At 35.9% G+C, this 23,515-nt stretch overlaps 1 protein-coding gene across 1 annotated transcript; it reads right to left on the reverse strand.

Moving 5' to 3' along the window:
• Positions 1–3,189: 3,189 nt before the first annotated feature.
• LOC106875385 (E3 ubiquitin-protein ligase ZNF598) lies at positions 3,190–23,216 on the reverse strand. Its single transcript, XM_089344461.1, has 5 exons — positions 22,899–23,216; positions 15,132–15,346; positions 14,207–14,424; positions 10,471–10,561; positions 3,190–6,717 (listed from the first exon to the last, which is right to left on the reverse strand). Exons 1-5 carry the CDS (start codon positions 23,199–23,201, stop codon positions 4,692–4,694), a joined length of 2,853 nt encoding a protein of 950 aa, XP_089200587.1. The 5' UTR covers positions 23,202–23,216; the 3' UTR covers positions 3,190–4,691.
• Between the last annotated feature and the right edge of the window lie 299 nt (positions 23,217–23,515).

Below are 23,515 nucleotides of genomic sequence, written 5' to 3' on the forward strand. Positions count from 1 at the left end.
TAAATATACTCTGTTATTCATCTTATTTCGGTTGTGGTCTTTCATTACTGGTCATCTATGTTATCGACGTATAACATAATATATATATCATCTTTGATATATAATTGTATGTTCGACCGTGTGACTCGTGTAAATAAAAGGAGTCCTGTTTTTCCATTCGTCACCATTTCTCCTTTTATGAGTTTGCACGGTCGTCCCTTACATATATATATTGTATGTGTACCATTGACACAAGCCATATTTTTCCTTTCCAGTCCTCTGTAAAAAACATGTCTAGCCATGGGAAATATTAGCTTGGAAGCAGGTGAGGGTTGGCAACTGTAAGGGCATCCTTCCATAGAAAAGATACCTTAACAAATTATGTCTGATCCCAGTAGAGAAAAGTGGGTGTTAAATGATAGGTTGTTGTATCTTTGGATTACTATTTGGCCAATAGAAACACATGCACTGGTTTTCTTTTTCACTTTACTTTGTATTATTGCTTGTCAACTTAAGTGGCAAATTAGCAGAATTGTTAGACCAATGGAAAATCATTTTTTCTTACAACTCATATTCTAAGTTCAAATTCTGCCCCAAAATTTCAGGCCTTGTGCCTAGAGTAGAAAAAGTTCTTTAAGGTGGCGAGCTGGCAGAAACGTTAGCATGCCGGGCAAAATGCTTAGTGGTATTTTGTCTGTCTTTACATTCTGAGTTCAAATTCCGCCGAGGTTGACTTTGCCTTTCAGGGTCAATAAATTAAGTACCAGTTGCATACTTGGGTTGATCTAATCAACTGACCCCCTCTGCAAAAATTTTGGGCCTTGTGCCTAGAATAGAAAAGAATAGTTATGTCACATCCACTGGCTTTGTGCCAAAATTCAAAAGAATTGTTGTTAATCAACTAGTTAATTAATTAGCCAATCAACTAATCATTTGCTTGGATAATTGTTTGTCAGTCATTTTGCTATCATTTATGACTCCGTCAATGACATGCTTTAGTTACTTGGCAATCTCACTAGTACCTGTGGCACAAGAAAAGATCCAGTACACACTGAAAAAAAAAAATGGTTGGTGTTGGGAAGGGCATCCAGCTATAGAAACTATATCAGCATGGAGGATGGACATTAAATGATAACATTTATACTTTTAGGGACGTGTGAGAGTGAGAAATCTCAGTAATTGCATGTATGTGTATGTGCGCATACGTGTTTGCATTTAAGTGTGACTGCTTTGCATATGGAAACACATTTATGTGTTAGTGTCAATCAATACATGCAGATTTTAAATAGAAAGATAAACAGAAAGAAAGAAACTGAATAGAGGGAACAAATTAACTGAATATATACATACAGCTTTCCAAGAGCATAAACACCTCAGTATAATCATGAGTGTATGGATACATTTCATTGGGTTTAAACTGGGAGGGGGGGGTCATTTGGTTATAGTGCAGATTGTATGCATGCACACAAGCATTAACATACTTGTACTTATTTCTCTATTTTAGAGTATCCCAGCAGGTTACAGTTCTATAGCTGTATTCCTTTATCTCTCAAGAGAATCAAAAAGTATCCATGCATATAAGCATTTATGCTCACACATACAACTACCCAAACACACATACTTATACACAGCTAGGGTCTTTACCCTAGCTGTGTATAAGTGGGATTGCACATAGAAAGTTACTTTTGATGATGGGATACATTAAAAGGGTAAAGACCCCCTTCGGTCATGAATGACCATGGGATTGCACCTAGAAATTTACCCTCCAAGGCACAAGTCTGGGCAAGGTTGTATGAAAGTCCAGAAGTCACCCATGTATACCAGCTTCCACTCTTCATACTACTGTAGTGAAACCTCTCTCTCGGACATTCAATCACAAATGATAACAAAGTGGCAAACATCTAGCCTTCGGCTGCCTTGGACCCTTGTGTCCACCTCCGATTGGTTCTTATTTGCGCAGCAATTGTCTACAGTTCTGTTTCGCGCCAGGGTGCATACCGTCCAATCGTGGCCTTCTAATAAGGTCACGTGAGAGAGTGTTTTTCTGCTGTTCCGGTGAGCCCCCATTCATCTATAAATTAGCCTGTTTGTCTTTGATTTCAGACCTCTTACAGAACACAGCTCCAGCCAGTTTCCAGCGACGACGTCATCACCACCAATGGACTGTCTACCACAATGTCGTAGCCAGCAACACCACCACCAGAGTACACGCTAACAACAACAACCGCGGTTTTCATCTCAACACTATTTGAGTGGATTGTTTCCACCACGAAGTTTAACAGCCAGAACCAACCTGCAAGAATCTTCTGTACCAGGTAACCGGTCGCAGCATCAACGCTCAACTTCACACACAACATGTGGCACCACAGCTCTGCTCCTTGGCCACAAGTTCCTGAGTACAGACATTCAACTGTGTAACTCTTATACGAACTGGTATTTTCTCCATCTTTGTTCAGGACGCTTATAGTCTCTCACAGACTCTTATTCCATGTTCTGTATTTCTCTCTCACATACACACATATTGTTGTATACATACTCTTGTACAAGAAGGCCTGTCATACACATTGTATTGTTTATATGCCGCAGGCACGCACACACAGACACACTGTTCGCTATGTTAATAAACTTACTCTCTCTATATATAATTAACGGCTGTCTCTGTCACTCACTTTCTTGTTCCTTTAGTAGCACTTGGCTCACATCTCACATTGTGAGCCTTCATATGTCCATATTACATGTTTTTGTGGTTGACCGTGCGACACATTTAAAGGAGCCTCTCTTCGTTCATCGCCATCTCCTTTGGTTCGCACAGTCGATACCTACACTACTGATGGTATCCAAGGGAAAGACAAAGGCTGATACCAGCTTGGTACCAGTGATATTGCAACCGATTTCTACAGCTGAGTGAACTGGAGAAATGTGAAAAAGTGTTTTACTCAACAACACAACACAACACAGCCCGGTCTGGGAATTGAACTCACTACCACATGATTGTGAGCCCAAAACTCTAACCACTGAGCCATGTGCCTTCACACACTTATACACAGCTACTTATATGTGTGAGTGTGTGTGTGTGTTTGTATATTTATATATGCACACATGCATGTGAACCCAGAATCCATATATATACACATATGTATAACTTCTGTCACACACACACACACATGTAAATACACACCCATTATTAAGTACAAATACAAATGGCTGAAGCTGGTTTTAGCAAATTCTTTAATGCATTTATCAAATACGAACTTCAACCTGGAGAGAACTATCTTCATGTCTGATCTCAATTTTTTTTTTTTTTGTAGGAAAGTAATAAATTTACTTTATCTTTTTACCAATAAACCAAACAAAAACAAAAAAACACAGTAACTAAAGAAGGTAATTCAATGGAAATATCTTTGTAATTACTCAGTAATCATATTCTGGTTTGACATGCCAGGCTCAGAACATTTCCTATTGAAGGCTCAAATTCAGAAAAAAAAAACAAAAAAAAAAAAAAAAAAAAAATCGAGATTTATGAAATCAATTTTAAAACTGTTTCTCCAATAATAATTCCAAAACAAATTAGCTGAATATATACATATAGCTTTCCAAGGGCATAAGCATGCTTACATTTTAATAGCAATACATATATATTCATAAACTAAAAAAAACATTTTTTTAAAAATTAAACCTGTTTTTCCTCACTATACACTAAAAGGATAATTATAGCAATATATACATAGTCATAAGCTAAAACTTAAAAATTAAACCTACTACATATATTTAAAAGGTTGTAATAGTTACCTTGTACATGAGAAAATAAAAGAACTTGAAATCTGCTTCATTTCTGTAGTTATATAACCCTGTTTGTCTGATGTACACAGTATACTAACTGAACTTACAGATATGATTCTTATGTATTTAGCTAACATTTCAATATATCTGACCATTTCTATGAGCACCATCACAAAGCAATTTTTCAAAAATGCTGGCATTGGTAAACAATCTTATTTTTATTCAGTCTTACAACAACTGAAGTAATTGTTGTGAAGAGAAACATGAAGAAGTGAGCCCATTATAATAAATTTAGACTTTTGTACAACACAGCTGGGCAAATATTAAGCAGCAGTGAAATTAGGATGGGAACAGAGTAAAGTTTTGTTGACCTCAATAGATTTTGAATAGTATAAAATTAGTTTCCTTCATATCAGTTTATAAGAAATGTGAAGATATATCTCAAAATTTCACCTAATTTCAAGAAAGAGTCAAATATATAGCTGCAGATAGTTAAATGCATTGGATATCCCAATTCAAGTGAGATGTTGACATCTTCAACAGCAAAAACAATTTAAAGCTGGTCTGCAGTGAAAATATATTTGGATTTGTTGAGTTATTTTCAAATAATTTTATGTAAATTATAGAATGTAAAAAACAAAATATCTTCAGATAGAAACTCATTTCTACCTGACAGAAGAAATAAGCTCATACCTGGAAAGTAAATATCTAGAGAAATAAATATGAAGAAAAGAAAAGAAAAAAAAAGTCAAAATAGCTGACTTGGTTTTCTTGTTGGATGATGTCAAACAATGAAAACAAGGGAAAAGAACATTAAAAAAAAAAAAAAAAATTATACACTCCCAACAACATCCTGAGTAATGTCTTATATCACAGATGATCATGGACAAAATTTCACTGTATCATTTTGAAGGTCTAAAAGCAAAACAATATTATTTTGCTTTAACCAAACTAGTATTCTGAAAATTACCACATGACCATGAAGATGGCTCTCTAGAATCCCATGTGAAGTCACTATTTTGATGGTAGAGAGAAATGTGTGCCTTATAGTCAGATTGAGAAAGTACTTGTTGGCAGACATGGCAACTCTGGAGAAGGTTCTCCTTTGATGTCCAAACGTGCTTTGAAGCAGTGTTAATTTGTGTGGAGGAGTTGTCTTGATGAACCCCAAATAAAGCCTGTTGCTTAGCAATATCTGGCAAAAGAGCAATAAGTTCTTGAACAATATTAGGGAAGTTTTCAGACCCAAGTAAATCAAAACACTGGCGATAGTATTCTTGGGATGAGATTACACCATGACGGAAATCTTGAGATAATGATTTAAAAGTGTCAAAACGATTTTCATCATTGGAAAGAGCAGTGCGAATCTCAGTGATCAATTGTCGGTTACGTCCCACAAAATTTGAAGGGGGACAGTAATTAAATTTAAGGGTTGTATTTATTGGATGTTGACCAGTTAGTGCTTGTTGAAAGTTAGTAATTGCAGAATTTGACAATGAAAGGCCTGGTGGAGGTCGGGGCAGTAAAGATTTATAGGCTGAACTACTGTCTTTGTTGTTAGGAAAACCTGCAAAACCAGGAGGTGGTTTCACAGAAGTTTTTAAACCTGATCCCTGTATAAGTTTGTCATTTTTGCAAAGAGCAGGGAAATCTTCTTCAGACAGTATATTTTGAACAGTAAATTCTTTGGGTCTAGCATCAAGCTGTTTGTTACTTGTGTTTTGCTTTGTGTCAGTTTTTACATCTGACTCTTCCCAGTTTTTACCTATTTTATCAGCCCTACCTTCATCCAACTCTGCTTTACCATTTAACTGTATCACACAATCCACACAACTTTTACTATTCCCTCTTGAGCTATCAGAGTCGGAGGCAGCAGCACTACTTTCAGAAGAATCAGCAGCAGGCACAGGTTTCTTTACATCTTTAGTTGATGAATCACATGACACCTTTTCTGTAGAAGAACTTTTTTCTTTATTCTTTTTACTTTTCAACACAAGGCTCCCAGTAAAAGAATTTGATTTTTTTTCTTCTGAGTTTTTTACAGTAGGTTTTTTAATAGGCCAAGTAGCAACAGGGACATTGTTTTCTTGACTTTTCTTCTTATTTGTTAAGCTTGGGAAGTTTTCTTCACTATCTAATAATTTACTAACATCTTTCAATGTTACAACAGGTGATATATCATTTGCTTTAGCACTGGTTTGTTTATTATTACTCTGTTGCTTATTACTGGCTTGTTTATTACTGGCCTGTTGCTTAGAATTATTAGTTTGTTGCTTAACACTGGCAGACTGTTTAGTACTGGACGCTTGCTTATTGCTGCTTTGCTCTTTGGCACTTGGTTGTTTCACATTGGTCTGCTGCTTAGTGTTGACAGACAGTGGCATTGTGTATGATAATAGACTTATATCAGTTGAATCACTATTCATATAATTGAATGTTGTTTGTTTTTGCTTTTTGGGTTGCTGCTTTGTATTTTTGGTCCATACATTTGGTTGTGTACCAGAGGCATGATTGGCAGAATTATTTTTCTTATTTGAGGTTGCTAACTGAGGGAAGTCTTCTTCAAATAAAATAACTGGTTGTTTCTGTTTATGAGAGTTTGTCTCTTTCTTCTTACCATAGTAAATTTTAGGACTTGGTTTCACCTCAGCATTAACAGTTGATGAAGAGTTCGATGTTAATGATGGAAATTCTTCAACCATATTGTTAGCTAAGTTATGTGGATTTGATCGAGTAGCCCAACGGGTTTGGAATGTGCTTTGATCATTATTAACTCCAGTAGCAGATGGAAGGCTTGGAAAATCTTCATTCAAGCTTAATTTTAGTAAAGGCTTAGTAGAGCTGTTTTCAGACTTTTCCTTTCTGACAGTCTTTTCCCCTTCTGCTTTCATTAATGCTTGCTGATGTTGGACCTCATCTTCTATAGAAGCTGCTATAGCTTTCTGTAAATCAGCATCTCTAGGGAAGAATAAACAATATTTCATTAAAAATCATGAGAGAAAAGAATATGTAATTGCTAAAAAGGAACTATAGTTATATTGTAATTTCACTGCCCTTCAGAACTCTAAGTGATTATTTTAACCTTTCAGCATTTAAACCAGCCATGTCTGGCCTAAATACTATACCCAATTTATGTTTAAACTGGCCAGATCTGACTTCTCACACCTACCCTACTTAGTCATTCTAAAAATAAACAACCACATCATCAAAACCTCAAAGCTATGAGATAATGCATAATCAATTCAAAATAATGCAAATAAAAAAAGTATTATATTTGACAGAATAAACTGAATACTAAAGGGTTAAGTAATTATTTCTACAAGCTAATGTAGATATCACACACTGCTTATATCATCTATATCAACACACTCGCACTTCAGATGATGTATAATAAACAGCTATTCTAGTTCACTTATGCTTTTCATGTCACAATATACATTCAACAAATCATACTCAATTCATGTCTCTACAATCTCCAGAAATCTTCCATATTCAGGCTACTGACATGTGAAGCTCATGTGACAGAAAACAGAAATGATGATGATAACTGCTGCCAGCACAATCAGATCACCTAATTATTATCAACATTTAGTACATGACCGTCGCTTCATGAGTGTGCTTACCGATAACTAATCCAGTGCATCTAGCACATCTGCAGTCCTAGTTCTCTTCAAGTCTGCTAGAGATCCCACTACATCTTTGTAAACACTCACTGCTTACAATGAATTTAGATATTGAAGACTTATCCACTAACTGCTTTTATATTGAAGAAGATCACTTCACTGATAACACAGATTTTCTAACAAGTAACATTAGAATTGTTATTTTCTACAACAGTATAACAGCCCATTCTTAAAGCCATCTTTCTGCATACTCACTTTTGAAGACGGTGTCTAGAGTACTGTCTGCTGGGTTTAGAAAGCCTAAACCACTCTAATACTTTAGTCTTGGTCTTACTGCATAACATGCTCCATAACTTACTCTTGGATGAAAACTCTTTTGTCTATACACTGAAGCTAGTAACAGTGTCTAGTTGGGGATCATTTTCTTTGTTTTTTGGGACAAAAATGATAAAAAGAATGTCAATACAGAGCATGGTTGATAATCTTAATCTGACACTTCTTATTGACTTCCTTCATTGATACAGACAGTTCCTTCCGGTGCTGTGTAAAAGCAGCCAGTACACTCTGTAAAGTGGTTGGCATTAGGAAGGGCATCCAGTTATAGTAACCACGCCAAAACAGACATGGAGCCTGAATAGCTCTTCAGCTGGTCAGCTTCTGTCAAACCATCCAACCCATGCTGGCATGGAAAACGAATGCTAAATGATGATGATGATGATGATTCATTGCTCGACAGACTATACAAAATAGAACCATGTCAAATGCCTTTTCTAGGTCAGAAGTATTTTTACTTTATTCAAGACAATTCTAGCAGTTACAATGTGATTACACACACACACCTAATTCTATCCATAAAAATTGTCTTGTACCAACTTGGATATAATAGGTCTCCATTATTTTCACTACTCAATCCTGTAATTTTTCTAGTGTTTCTCCAACATTTTCATAACAGTTAATAACAATGTTATATCACATAGATTAACAGCTTTTTGTAAAATCAACTTAGCCAAGACAGTGTTTCTCATAAGGACTCTCACTTGTGGAGGGGAATGTGAGGTTTGAAAACAGGGCAAACAAATTGCTCGGTTTAATAAATCAAGCTGGTTTCCAATATGTTTTTTATTTGTCTAACATCATGGTAAACAAAGAAGAATTATAAAGATGTAAATTCTATTTTGCCTTCTCAATAACAAGGAGGGGAACAAAAAATTTCACAGTTATCAGATTGGAAAGAAACAAATGCTTCTTTGGTCTTAATTAATGGATTTAATCAAAATATATTTCCTTTCACTATTGATAACATAATCCCATCTATCTGGCAAATCATTGATCCCTCAGACATAAAATTCTTTGGATTTTGAAGTAAAGAAACATCAATATCATTTTTAATCCCTTCACAATTGATAAACTGTTTTCCTTCTAAATAATGTTGCAATAATCTGAAAAAATGATAGTCAGATGGAGTAAGAAGGGTGAGGCAAAACTTCCATATTTAATGCCACAATCTTTTCCTGAGTGATTTGGGAAATATATGGTCTTGCATTATCATCTCAGAGCAACACCTTTTTATGATTTACCAATGATAGGCACTTTTTATGTGCTAGGCATTCCAAATGACAACAATACTTAGCTGCATTACTGTTTCATTTTGGTTTAAGTTAATGCAGAGAAATATTGTTCTCAGCTTGGAAGCATTACACAAAAATTTACAAAAAGTACCTGCCATTGGTCAATCATAAAGAAGTGTTGATCTTACATGACAATATAAGGCCAGATATTGCCCAAGTCATTCAGGAAAAGATTATGGCATTAAATATGAATGAGATCCTTCATATCCCACGAAACAGAACATAACATTTTTTGGTTGTAGCCTGGTTTGGGAGATGGATTTTCCTTCTTCATTGGGTACAAACCATTGTTGTTTTCATAGAGAATCGACTTTTCATCACTTGTAATGATTCTACCTAGGAAAGGCTCAGTAGCAAGTCTACTCTTCAAAGATGAGTAGAAAACAACTCTTTGATTAAGCTGAGAAGCAATCAGATGATGAGGGGACCTAATGACCAAGTTAAGACATGAAGATGTTTTATGATCAAAGTATGACTTCAACTAATTCTTGTGCAGTTTGCTTTGGATTTTCTTCAACTATGATTTTCAGAAGCTCAATATCAACAGAACTTGGTCATCCAGATTGAGGAGAATCTGCAAGAGAAAAATTTCCTGAGCAAAACTGGTCAAACCATCATTGGCATGTCTGAACACTTAAGGTTTCATTTCTATAGGCCGAGTAAATATTACTTGCCACTTCCATTGCTGAAGAGCCCCTTTGGAGTTCATACAGCATGCAGTGTTTGATATGGATCTGATCTAAAATCATTTTATAAAGTTAAAGATTGATATGAATTTAATCACAACAGTATAAAGTAATCTGCAAACAAAGAAGAAATCATTAGAATATAAAATTTAATGTTTATTTTACTTAACTATTGAAAAAGTACCTTCAGTGTGATCATGTCAAAAATACAACAGGACTTACTTTTCAACTTGTACATATTAGGAAAGGAGATGGAGTAGGGGCTGGTATTTGTCAGTTTAAGATTCACTGGCTTATGTAACTAATACATTCCTACCTACTGTTACATAGTTAGCATTGCACTAAATCCTGAATAATTTCAGTTCTGATTCCACTAAACCAGACTACAGAGCAAGATGAAGGACATCTAGCTATTTCCAGCATGTTGGATCTCCTTAACTGTTTCTGAGTTGAACAAATTTCTCTTCAATATGATACTGAAAATATGTCTGTACAGGCATGGAAACTATTGAAGAGTTGTGTTCTATGTGTCATGATAAATAGAACAAAGACCACAGGTTTGAAGTTTATTACAAAAAAATAGTTCACATTCTTAACTTCTAGAATATGTATTGACCAACTCTGCAATAACATCACTTACTTTCACTAAGTGGATCCCTTGAAAAAAATTATAACAAAATTTCATTCAATCTGAATATTTGTATTCCAATAAATAAAACATTGCAAATACATTAGTGCATATAACTATTGAAGAAAATGTGAATAGATGTTTACCTTCCATCAAAATATGCCCTTCCTTTTTGAGCTTTAGAATATCTTCCACGAGAACTTGCTTCATTTCTGTAGTCTGGACGACCACCAATATCTGCAACATTCAGATTTTCATGTAAACTTCTTTTACAGTTAAATAAAATTCCTTAACAGCTAAAAGTCATCTCCTGAGCAATATCTAAGATTACTATTTTTACTTAGTGATCAACATGTAATAAAGAATTGAAAGAAAACAAGAACAGGTCTGCCTCAAACATTAGAATTCACATTTTATTTGAATTTACAAATTTTATTAAACTGAAACAGCTTTTGATTAAATTTTCATAACAATTATGGTAGCTGTTTTGAAGAATTTGTTCTCAGTCTTTGGGCTGGTACCAAATTCTTTGAACAATGACCATGGTGATGATGAAGATGAATTCCAATATTTTAAATCCAGATTTGTCCCCGTTAACGGGGGCCAGATCTACCTCACTCTTACAGCAACCACTCTCACATCATCCAGCCTGGTTTTGGGTGTCCTCTCTCCTCAAGCCAACCCTCCCAATCTGCTCCTCCACGTTGTCTTTTGGTTGACCTTGCTTTCACAGTTCATTCATTTTAAACTCAAGCACTCTCCTCAGAACATGAACCTCATCCCTCCTCAACACATGTCCATACCACCAAACTCCATCCGTCTTTACCAGCTGTTCCACCGATTCCTCCAACCTCAGCATCCCTATCAAGTCCTCAGCCCTCCTTTTATCCGATAGTTTCACATCACACATTGCTCTCTCGGTCCTTCTCAAAATTGCCATTTCGCTTTCCCTCAGGCACCATGTTTCACTCCCATACAGCATTGCCGAGCTCATGCAACTCCAATAAACCCTTCCTTTCATCTTCAAAGAGAACCTTTTCCCATATAATAATGCTCCACATTCCCTGAACTTCACCCAGCCAAGTCTTGCTCTTGCTGTCACAGATACTTCACATCCACCCTATCTCTCAAATAACAAAACCCTTTCACCGTTTCCACCTTGTCACATAGCGTTTCCACTGGTTCCACCAGCCCTCCAGCTCCTTTCTCACATCTTCCACAAACAAACTCCCTTGCCAGTCTTGGGGTCACCTTCTTCATTTTCATACATCTACCATGAATCCATTTCCCACATGTGCCATTACCCTCCTCCCACACACACCACATGGATCCACCTTACTCACTAACACTTCTTCCACCCCACTCACCACCACCATTGTCTTCCTGAGGTTTACTTTCAAACACCTCCTCCTATTTCCAAAACTTCTCCCTCAATCCCTCCATCATCTCACTCATCAGAACAAGGTCATCCACAAACAGTATCTCCATTATCAATCCCTCTCTTGCAGTCTCCGTCACCACATCAATCACTATTGCACCTTCCTTGGAACCCTATCAAATGCCTTCTCTAGATCAACGAAGCACATGTACCACCCCTTCTTATCTCAGTATTTCTCTTGCAATCTCCTTACAATGAACACTGTTTCTATTGTCCCCTTTCCTGGCATAAAACCAAATTGCATCCACCATTTTCTGAATTCTCCTCTCCAACACCCTTTCCATGATCTTCCTTGCATGCTCCAAAAACTTCACTCCCCTATACGCCCCACAACTCATCTCATCCTCCTTTCCCTTGAAGATCGGTACCACCACACTTAGTGTCCAATCATCTGACATTCCTCTTCTATCCAGCACATCCTGGCAGAACTCCACCAATACAATCCCTATCTCTTCACTTGCAGTTATCATTTCCACACTTGCTTCTGATGGACCAGCTGCCTTTCCTGTTTTCATTTCTTTCATTGTCTCCACTACTTCTTCCCAACTAACCCTCTTCACTACAACAGCTTCCACTCTTTGATTCCATTCATTCTCCTCATTCATAATTCCCACCATATGCTCTTTCCAAACTCTTCCCCTGTCCTTCTCACTAAAATTCAACCTTCCATCACTCCTGCCTCACAACCTTCACTCCTTCAACATCCCTTCCATCTTTTTTTTTCATTAATTTCATAAACCGAAACACTATCTGGGTTCTCATCCAGCCTGCTCAACTTCTCCTCAGCCTCTTTCCTCACAGATCTCGCAACCACCCTCTTTGCACGATTCTTCATGTCATTATACCTAGCTTTCATTTGCTCAGTCCCATTATTACATAGAGTCTTGTGTACCTCCTTCTTCTTTGTTATCACATCCCTCACCTCCTCGTTCCACCACCACATATCTCCTTGATCTCTTCTACCTTTCATCCTTCTGAACACTTCGTCACATGCCTTTAGTACCCCTTCTTTAAAAGACTTCCACAAATCCGGTGCATCAATGCTTACCAACTCCCCAACTCTCTCCTCAAACTTTGCTCTTGTTTTCTCTTCCTTCAGTTTCCACACCTTTCTCCACTCTACCGTTCCCTTTCTCACACAGTTTTTAACTTTATCCAAGTCAGCAACCACCAACCTGTGCTGCAACTCACCTTGTATTGTTTTCACATCTCTCAGATACTTTGCTTTCCATGCCAACCAACACAAAATCAATCTGTCTTATTCCCTCCTGCACTGAAAGTCACCTTCCTTTTCTCCATTTTCCTAAACCATGTGTTTGCCACACACAACTCCTTCTCATTGCAAAACTTCAACAGCATCCTTCCTTCTATATTTCTCTCCCCAATTGTTTTCCCCGTGCACACCCTCAAATCCCTGGATCCATTTCCCAACATGTCCATTAAAATCACCCATGCCCCAAACCAATTCATCTATCTTATGCTCTTCCTCAGCGATTCCTCTTTCACTTTGCAGACCATACCCACAAATCACCCTCAACACTGTCACTCTTACTCCTAACCTTCACTACCTTCTCACAGATTTCTTCCTTCACCAAAACTCCCCCACCTCTAGTCCCCTAGCCATTTCCTGACCACCACAACTTGTACCTTCTGCCCTTGACCCCCACAAATCTTGCACCCTGGCCACCTAGCCTCCTGCACACAGTACACATCCACCCTCCTCTTCCTCAATTCTTCACACACCTCAGTTGCCCTTCTATGCAGACTGCCCAATTTCTAACTTCCAAACCTCACTCCAAGTTTCTACTAAGGCTATTGGCCATCATAAGGCAAGTCATGCTTGCATGACCTAGGATAGGGTTTCTACCTTCCTTTTTGAGATAGGCAGATGCAGCCCACCCCAACCTTTGGGCTGGTTGGTACCCATGCTTCTTTGCTGTTGTCATGAGGCTTTTTTGGAGCTGGATTTTCTGCAGGGAGCATGCCCTTGCTTACCCCCAACCTCAGTTTCTAAACATGAGTGGTCCTGAGACCAAGGGCTTTACCATGATTTTTAAGAAATGTGGTGGAAAACTAGCTCGGGAAGGCAGGGATGCTACTTCCTGAGACCCCTTTTGGAGCTCCCCTACCATATGAATAGGATATCCTACAATAATGATCACATAACATGAAACTATATTTATCAGGGAACTACAGCATTTTGCTATATATAGAAAGTTAAAAATGAGAAACTGATACATTATAGAAAGAATTAGTTCATCTTTTATGACCAACACTACAAGCCAAAATCTATAAACAGAATTATCATGGCTTTGAAACATATAATAGTGTGATAAATACAGACAAAGCAAACTATTAAATTGATTATTAACAAATGATATATTAATTAAAGTAAACTTTAATACATATTAGTAAACTGTTATATTTGAAAATTTAAGTCTTACCTCTAGCTCTGATGCGTGGAGGCAGTTGGAAATCTAAATCAATAGTGCGTGCCTGTCGTGCTTGGGCCTTGGTAAGATTTTGCCCATGTTCCTGAGTGATATGTTTTTTAAGGTCTATATCAGTGCGAAATGCATGAGTGAATTGTGCATTGGCACACTCGGGCTCTTCACATAAATAATGTTCCTTTCGAAAATGTTCCTTTAACACGCTGTATTCACTAGAAGAGAGAAATGGTAATTAAATTGTGGCAAAAAGGAAGTCTTCACAAACTGGTAAATGAAATATACTCAACAACATACTTGTTAATGTATAAATGTACAAAACAACATACAAGCCTAAAAATGAAATACAATGTAAAATATAAACTGTAAATGTTCAAAGCCTTCCACAATGTCAATGCAGATATTGCTTTTCCTTAATATTAATTAATACCATAAGGACATTTATAAATTTGACATTTACTTTTGATGATGGGCTATATTAAAAGGGTAAAGACCCTCTTTGGTCATGAATGACCATGGGATTGCACCTAGAAAGTTACACTCCAAGGCACCAATCCGGGAAAGGTTGTTTATGGAAGACCAGCAGTCGCTCAGGCATACCAGCCTCCTCTCTCCACACCAATGATGTTATCCAAGGGAAAGGCAAAGTCCGATACAGCTTGGCACCAGCAACGTCACAACTCAGTTCTACAACTGAGTGAACAGGAGTAACGTGAAATAAAAGTGTCTTGCTCAATAAACACAACACACAGCCCAGTCCAGGAATCGAACTCACAACCTCATGGTTGTGAGCCTGACACTCTAACTACTGAGTTATGCACCTTCATTAGGACATAAATTAAGGATCTTATCAAAAAAATAAGGTACTTGAAAGCTCAACATTGGAAAAATCAAACTGAAATCAAAATATTAATAGACTTACTCGTAGTATTGATTAGAGATGTTGTCTGCATCACAAAAATGGCAGAACAAGTGATCTTTACGCAAATGCCGATAGAGATCATCAATATCCATGTAACGCTTTTGACAAAACTGACATAGTGGATGACCTTGATAGGCAGAATCATCGGGATCCCCTACACTACGATGAAGAGCAAGTTCAGTTTGAGTGTAAAGCTTTCTTTCTGACGTAAAGATCTACAAAATAAATTGAAATGATAATTTAACTCTGAGATAGCATAAAGCAATAAAAGGAACTAAATATTAAAATACACATGGCAAAAATAGTTAAATAATCCAAAGGGTTACAATTAATTGGACATCATTAATATCTGTTCACACTGATATGTCTAGTATAGAATGTCATTATCCATTTCCCAAGTAGAAGTGCAAAAATGTATGCATACTATTATGTTTGATAGTTCAATATCAATAAGTTAACTTCACAAAAAGGATTAACAATTCTATGAAATCTCAATGCAAACCACATCCAGACATTTCATTAAAGGATATTGGCATTGTAGCAGAGATCTTAAAAATCCACACCAGAAGGTTGTAACCAAAATAATAAGCAAGGAATAAATAATTCTGAGACTATACAATGTATTGTGAATCAACAACCAAGAAAGATGGATGGAGAGAGTTAAAAAGTGAATGAGAGAGAGAGAGAGAGAGAGAGAGAGAGAGAGAGAGAAAGAGAGGGAGAGAGAGAGAGAGAGAGAGAGAGAGAGAGATAAAGAGAGAGAGAGTGGTGCTACTCAACACAGTTTAAAAGCAATGACTTTTTTAAAAAGCCAGTCAAGAGGGTAAGGATTTGAGAACTGAATTGTATTTGCATCAGCATTCATCTAATACTTAAAACAATTTCATTTCTGGAGAGTATTGACAAGAATGACCAAACCATAAGACTAGTGGGTGTTAGATACAGATAGTAGTGGCATCACATAAATCATTATGCAAAGTTTGATTTCCTAGAGATCAAGCAACAATCTTAAAAGCAGTGGGAGTTAAGTTAATGTACTTCTCAGTTATATTGTTGGACAGATCAGTCAATAGGCAAGAAAAGTCCAAATAAAGAAACCCACTTTAACCCAGTTGGAAAACCAGCTGAGAAGACCTTGCTTTTGAATGTATTTACTTTCAGGTTAACTTGCCTCAAAGTATTCAATCACCTAATATATCTGGAAATTGGAAAGAGACAAGCATGAGAGAGCACCATCATCATAATTAAGGTATGTATTCACTATAACCTTACCTAGATTCACTTAATTGTAATCAGCGACAAGAATAGGGGATTTTTGTAATCATTCAACCAATGTTCCATCCATGGTTATTCAGTCCATTTATGTGGAATATTTCAACACAATAAAGATAGACTAAAAGATATATGGCTGCTAATTTTAGCAATTTGAATGACCACTATAATACCATCCTAAGAATGAACATAAACTTTCAAACTCAATCTGCATAAAAAAAAAACACGCAGTACACACAAAAATAAGTATCAATAACATAATTAGCACTAAAGACTACTTTGAGATACAACCAGTGTTATAATTAACTCTGGTTGTGAGTATCTCAAAGTACAGAGGGACAGCATCTATTTGTGCTCTGACCAAGTAACCAGGACAAACTGGAGGGTGATGAAAGTACAATATGCCCAAAATGTTACATTACTCAAAACAGTATATCTGCAGTACTGGATCTGTGGATCATAGTTATATGACCAATTATGCTAACACAGCATAGGTCAAGTCTTCTTCATTAAGACTGACTGGTGTTAAACAACAACAAAAATATGTGGATAACAGTCAATTATATAATTGAACTCTGCTAAACATCCCATTTTATGTCAAATATGTCTCCTCAACTCTATTCTAATTTTGGTTAGTGTCACAAGCTGACAAATATTTGCTTGTATGACACCCAACAATGACTGGTGATGCATAGAATCAAAACAAACCTTGAAGCCCAGGAATGCAATGATGATAAACAGCTAAATTTTCCCAAGAGTTACCAGGATGTGAAGACTCAAGGTGAAAATTTGACCCCCATTATCATTTTAGGTCCACTTTTCTATGCAGGAGCACACAGTGTAACAGTCAACTTTATTATTATGTTTATCTTATAGTGGACCAGATACATTTTATTATGTTAGAAGGCCTAGAGAGTGTTGTGCCATATGAGAGGACTAAGGAGTCCCCTCCGCTCTGTATTGACTCTTATTCAAAGTTATTGTACAGTAAGATAACTTATGTTTGAGTGTGCAGAGTCTAGTGTCATTCATAGATTTTATTTTTACCAGTTTTTATGTTTGAATGTCCTTCCTATTACCACCACTTTACAAGTTGTATTGGATGAAGCAAATTTTCCTGATGTTAAAATATTTCAATAATGACTAGTCTTCACACTGACATATTTATATGAAAAAGAGACAGATAAAGAATTCAATGAGGAAAACAGTTGAGGAACTGTAAATGAACAGCTTTTTGTAAGAATTCAAATAGATCTATAGTCACAGAAGAGGTACACAGATCTAGGTAGCAAGGTGATGGTGCAACATTATGGAGCTGATTGTAAAAAAGAAAAGATAAAGTGGAATTGGTACACAGTACAAACTAGGTGATAGGTTTACCTGCCAATATTTTATTAATGAAATAAGCAGATTCAATAGAAAACTGAACAAAATGACGTGATACTTAATGCACTCTACTTTCTGAATTCTATGGAAGTCAACTTTGCTTTCATCTCTAGAATCAATAAAATAAAATACACCCTACCACCAAAATGTGTGACTTTGTACCAGTATTTGAAATTAATGTTTTGATGATAGAATGAGAAAGTGCTTTGAATAACAAAACAGTATATCTGTTTAACAGAAAAGAAAAAAAAGGGATGTCCAAATGGCATGAACATACCTAACTCACAGTGACAGTCTGACTATGATAGATTACCAAATAAAGAGTACAAATAGCCAACAGAGAAACCTGTGAATAAAGAAAATGTCTTTGAAATAAGAAAAAAATGTAGATAAGAACTCTGAGATAGTGTACAAGATGTTGAAAGCTTTCCATGTTAATAACATGCTTTGCTTATCAAGTTCTATACAAAGGGTATATTCTATTGATTACTATGGCAGCACTCTGATCATCTGCTACAAATATAGATAAAGCATTTTAGAGAGAATATTCCAGAAGGAACTCAGGCATTCATGGATATAAAAACAACTTTCAATGTAAACTCACTTTCTTTCATCCAGGAGTTAATGGGAAAACTATGTATTGCTGGAGTGCACAGAAGAGTCAATGTCCTCAGTGAGAAGATTAAAATAAAAGTAGATGTTTAACAGTATTTCTCAGTATTCTGCATTCCTTGAAGATAACACCAAAAGGATGAGGGTTTTATAGAAATGGTTGGGATTTATTCAAGGGATATAAGTAGGCAACAATGCAATATTACACTGCTAGTATATAAAGGATTAAGCGACACCTTGAGTAAACTGTCAACAAAAAGTTGAGAGTTTTACATGCATTTGAATAATAAAATTGAAAACTGAAGAGCTTTTTATAACGAGCTAACTAAAAGGTAGCTCATTATAAAAGTACTTAAGGACATAATGACTTCTAGAATTAAAGATAACAATAACTTGGAGCAGTTCTTCCCAAACTTTTTAAACTATCATCTCTGTTCTTTTACTAACACCTTTTTTTCAATGACCTTCCTTCACCATTTTTAATATACATATATGTAATATCAAGCCAGAGCAATTTAGTTCTGGATACTAGTTTAACAGAGAGACAACTTACCACATCACCATCCCACTACAAGTAAATATTTGATGCATCAGTACTTGACCTCATTTACTGACCCAATCTTCAGAGTGTCGCTTCGGCCAAAGTCAATAATATATTCTTTCTGCTTCATATATACACCCTCATAGTTACCAGTTAAAAGTTATCTTTATATTCTGATTTATAGTTGAATTTTCTCAATGTTCACATAAATATTGATTTCTCTGTTTACATTTAAATTGTCAAGTTAACATATGTCCGTTTGATACATGGGAGCAGATTATGAGATTAACAGATGGCACTGGTAGCTAGCAGTGACAAAATTCAAGCACATACATATCCATACAAAAGTTAGGATATTACCTAATACTACTGCATGTATGAAATTACCCACAAATTTTAACAATGATTTGAAAATAGTATTTTAGTTTCTTGTGTTTAATTTACATGCATACATAATATATATTCAATTTTGTTTATTACTTATGCATATTTCAGAGTTTATTATTATTGTTGATATTGTCATTGTTATAGCTTTTGTCAGTATTGTGATTCAGGCAAACAAGCAATTTATCACAATAATTAAAAAGGAGTGGGCTGTGTGGTAAGTAGCTTGCTTATGAACCACATGGTTCCGGGTTCAGTCCCACTGCGTGGCACCTTCGGCAAGTGTCTTCTACTATAGCCTCGGGCCGACCAAAGCCTTGTGAGTGGATTTGGTAGACGGAAACTGAAAGAAGCCCGTCATATATATATATATATATATATATATATATATATATGTATGTATGTTTATGTATATGCTTGTGTGTCTGTGTTTGTTCCCCCAACATTGCATGACAACCGATACTGATGTGTTTATGTTCCCGTAACTTAGCGGTTCGGCAAAAGAGACTGATAGAATAAGCACTAGGCTTACAAAGAATAAGTCCTTTCCTTGACTAAAGGCGGTGCTCCAGCATGGCCACAGTCAAATGACTGAAACAAGTAAAAGAGTAGAGTATATATATATATATATATAAAATATGGAGATAAACACACACACACAAAAAAAAAACTGTATAAATGTACCACTTGCCTCCTGCCCAACAGTTTTTTTGTCCCCAGTGCCCACATAAAATACTAGCAGAGATACCCAGCGTTGCCCATGTTACATGCAATTGAAGGATGAGTCTTTTGTCTTATATTTCCTGTAAGGAACTGGAATAGATACGATTCGAATTTCATCAAAATTGCACATGAGGGTTCTTTCCCTCTTTACACACAGTAAGAAATTCTAATCATGAGACATGTATCCCATACTATTAATCTTTATGCACATATTCCAAAATTTCAGTCTTCTGGAACCTGTAAAAAGGATTTTGCTCCTGAAAAATGGAGCTCATGGAACTCTAAAATGTGGGAATGAAGGCCCCTATTGGGGGTGGGGGTGTTAATGTCAATCAGAGAAGTTAAATTGTTGAGAATGTTTTTAACTTGGGTCTTATAGTATACCTGTATATGTGAGAGTATAGTTTCACTTTAATAGTTTCAGTATCAAATTGAAAGTATTAAAGTGCAAGTATTTGAAATTACAGTAGCGACATGTTATTGGTGTGGGCTCGAACTATGCAAGAAGTTAAAAATTGTTTTGGCCTAAGACACTACATGGACCCTAAGTAAGGCATGTGTTAATTTCAAATGAAATTGGTTGTGCAGTTCTCGAGTTTTATGGATTCACACAGACACATATTTTCATCTTTATATATCTGATATTTATGCGCATATTCGAAAATTCTAGTGTTATGGACCCTGTAAAAAGGATTTTGCTCATGAAGAATGGAGCTTTTGGAGCTGAAAAATGTAGGAGTTAAGGCCCCTATTGGGGGTGGGTGTGTTAATGTCAAGCAGAGAAGTTGAATTGTTGGGAATGTTTTTAACTTGGGTATAATATGTATTGTTTGATTTCTTTGAAATAGGAAATATATGAATGTTCACTGGGTTTGTAAAAGAGAGTAAAGCTACAGGAAAGCAAAAGACGAATGATCACGATAATCAGTCGGCTACCCGAGCATAGTCGTTATTACTCCCCAATGTAGGATTCCTCACCATACAGGTGACAGGCACAGCTGTAAGATGCATTACGGATCTATAGCAACTGGAAGGGCATGGCCCAATTGAAATAAGAACATGTGACGTTTGGAGTAAAGGGAAATGAAAGTGTCGCCTCTGGAGTTTGCAAATGACGACTATACCGATAGGTAACTGCAGAAAAAATTTACAATTAAAAAATGTCTTAGAACAACCAGTCACTCATCTGGGAAGGCCTTGAAATCAATGTTACCAACTGGGGACTATGTGTGACTCAGTGATAATAAAAAGACTGAAAGGAGGTCTGCAACGAAATAATTTTACTCAACACCTTGCAAGTGAATCAGTGGAGGCAAAGATGCATCTCATTTACTTGACAATCTATGCATCACATTACAGAAATCACAATGTAAGTATATCTGAAAGGATACTCTTACACTGTTGTACCGTTGAATTACAAATAATGCTCATCTGTTATATTCAGGTGACCCTATAGGTTCCAATAGTACAACTGTATTCGTCTTTGCTTAGGAAAAATGACTAAATTGTAGGTGTGAAGTCCCCATGAAGGGGTCTTTGTAACTTCTAAGAAGAAATTTTAGAAATATTACTTTATTTGTGTGTAATCTGTATGGTTAAAATTTCATCAACATCAAAAATATATGAATTTTCATGGTGGTTATGGCCGTTATGCATAGAATATAATTTCCAAATTTCATAAAGATCCATTCAGTACTTTTTACATAGTTTTGGATAAAAAAACAAATGACGAATGTGTGCGTTTGTGTGTATGTGTGTGTGCGTGAGTGTATATATGTATAGATATCTGTATGCATGTATATATGTGTACATATTACATGTACATCTATATATATACATCTACACATATGTATACATATACATGTATGCATATAGATCTATATCTCTATATATATATCTATACATATACGTGTACATATACATGTATATGTATACATGTATACATATACATCTCTCTCTCTGAAACCATTAAAGTGAAAGTATTTGACATGAGTGTTTTTGTTTCACTTTTGACACGTAATACTTAAATAGGGGAGGAAATATGTTGCTGTGGGCTCAAACTATGCAAGAAGTTAAACATTTTTTTTGACTAAAACACAACCGGACCCTAAGTAAGGCATGTGTAAAATTTGAATGAAATTGGTTGAGTAGTTCTTGAGTTTTAGTGAAACACACACACACACACACACAGACAGGCAGACAGACAGACGCACACATTCTCATTTTTATATATATAGATTCCCATTGTCCCTCTGGGAGTGGTACCACTCACTTTGAGAAGCACTAGTATAGAGTCTCAAGTTTGAAATGGCTACTTCCATCAGTCTTTGCACTATAAGATCCATATTATTATTATTTGTGATGCTACATGACAAAAGAATTTTAACAATAAAAGCACACCAGGGAAGATTTTCACAATGGACTTAAGAAACAAATAAAAGCAAGTTGAGTAAATATAAAAACCATTGATCAATATATTCCAATGTGTTGCACACACAATACGTATAAACAGCATTTGCTGAGTGAAGAAATCTCATAAGATGATGACATGGGTTATTTAAGATAGTAAACCAAGAAAGACTTGGACACAGTCAGACGGTTATGCTTTTCATAAAATAATACTGGATTCAGATAGATGTTAAGGTACTGTATACTGGACCCAGCTAACCCACAATACTATAGAAAAGCAGACAGATTAACAAGTAGACATTCATCTAAAAAGTATTATATATATTACAAAAGTAGGATCATCCTCCTCAGTCTTAAAAAACTCATACAAGATAATTTAGGATCAATTTTGCTTTCGATAAATAAATAAATAAGAAAGATTTGAATAAAAGGAGTCATACTTTTAAATGTTGCACACACAGATCACAATAATATAGTTTGTGTACATTTCTAAGATGTGAACGAAGCATGCTAAACTTATATTCCGTTTGTTTATTAGGCAGGCAAGACGGACATCGATGCTCAATTAGTTGGTTGAACCGTTTCTCTATCTCAGAATTTTCAAAAAGTAGGTTGAACTGTGAATTGACCAACATCTTGTTTTTGTTTGGTATGTCTTCAAACTTTGCCAATTTTTGTATAAAAGCGACCTGCAATATGAAAAAGATTGAAACATATGAGAAATAACAAAATATAGTGTGCATTTTTGTTAACTATATCAATTTGATACTATGATCAATTATTTAATACCATTATTGATGTCATATGATAAATTAATGCAATTAGTGAATAAAATTATTTCATTTTTTATTTAAAATATGTGTTATTTTTTTACAGAAATCAACTAACCAAGCAGTAATGTAAATACATAGTAATAGGGTAAAGAAGCTTGGTTTACAACCACCTGGCTCTATCAATGCATAGCACCTTGGACAAATGTCTTCTAGGGTAGCCTTTGCATGACTAATATTTTGTCAGTGGAATTGACTAACTTGGAGGAAGTTGGATGTATTATATG

Source organism: Octopus bimaculoides, chromosome 2 (genome assembly GCF_046866305.1).
Source record: "Octopus bimaculoides isolate indiv1 chromosome 2, ASM4686630v1, whole genome shotgun sequence".
NCBI classification, from domain to species: Eukaryota; Metazoa; Mollusca; class Cephalopoda; order Octopoda; family Octopodidae; genus Octopus; species Octopus bimaculoides.

Excerpts from the sequence above, each read along its gene's own strand:
- LOC106875385 (XM_089344461.1), bottom strand. The coding sequence starts at position 23,201 with ATGCACACTATATTTTGTTATTTCTCATATGTTTCAATCTTTTTCATA. Across the intron at positions 15,347-22,898 it reads TGTGTGTGCAACATTTAAAA|ATCTTTACGTCAGAAAGAAA; the intron begins GTATGACTCCTT and ends TTTATTTTGTAG. Across the intron at positions 6,718-10,470 it reads AGGGCATATTTTGATGGAAG|AGATGCTGATTTACAGAAAG; the intron begins GTAAACATCTAT and ends ATTCTTCCCTAG.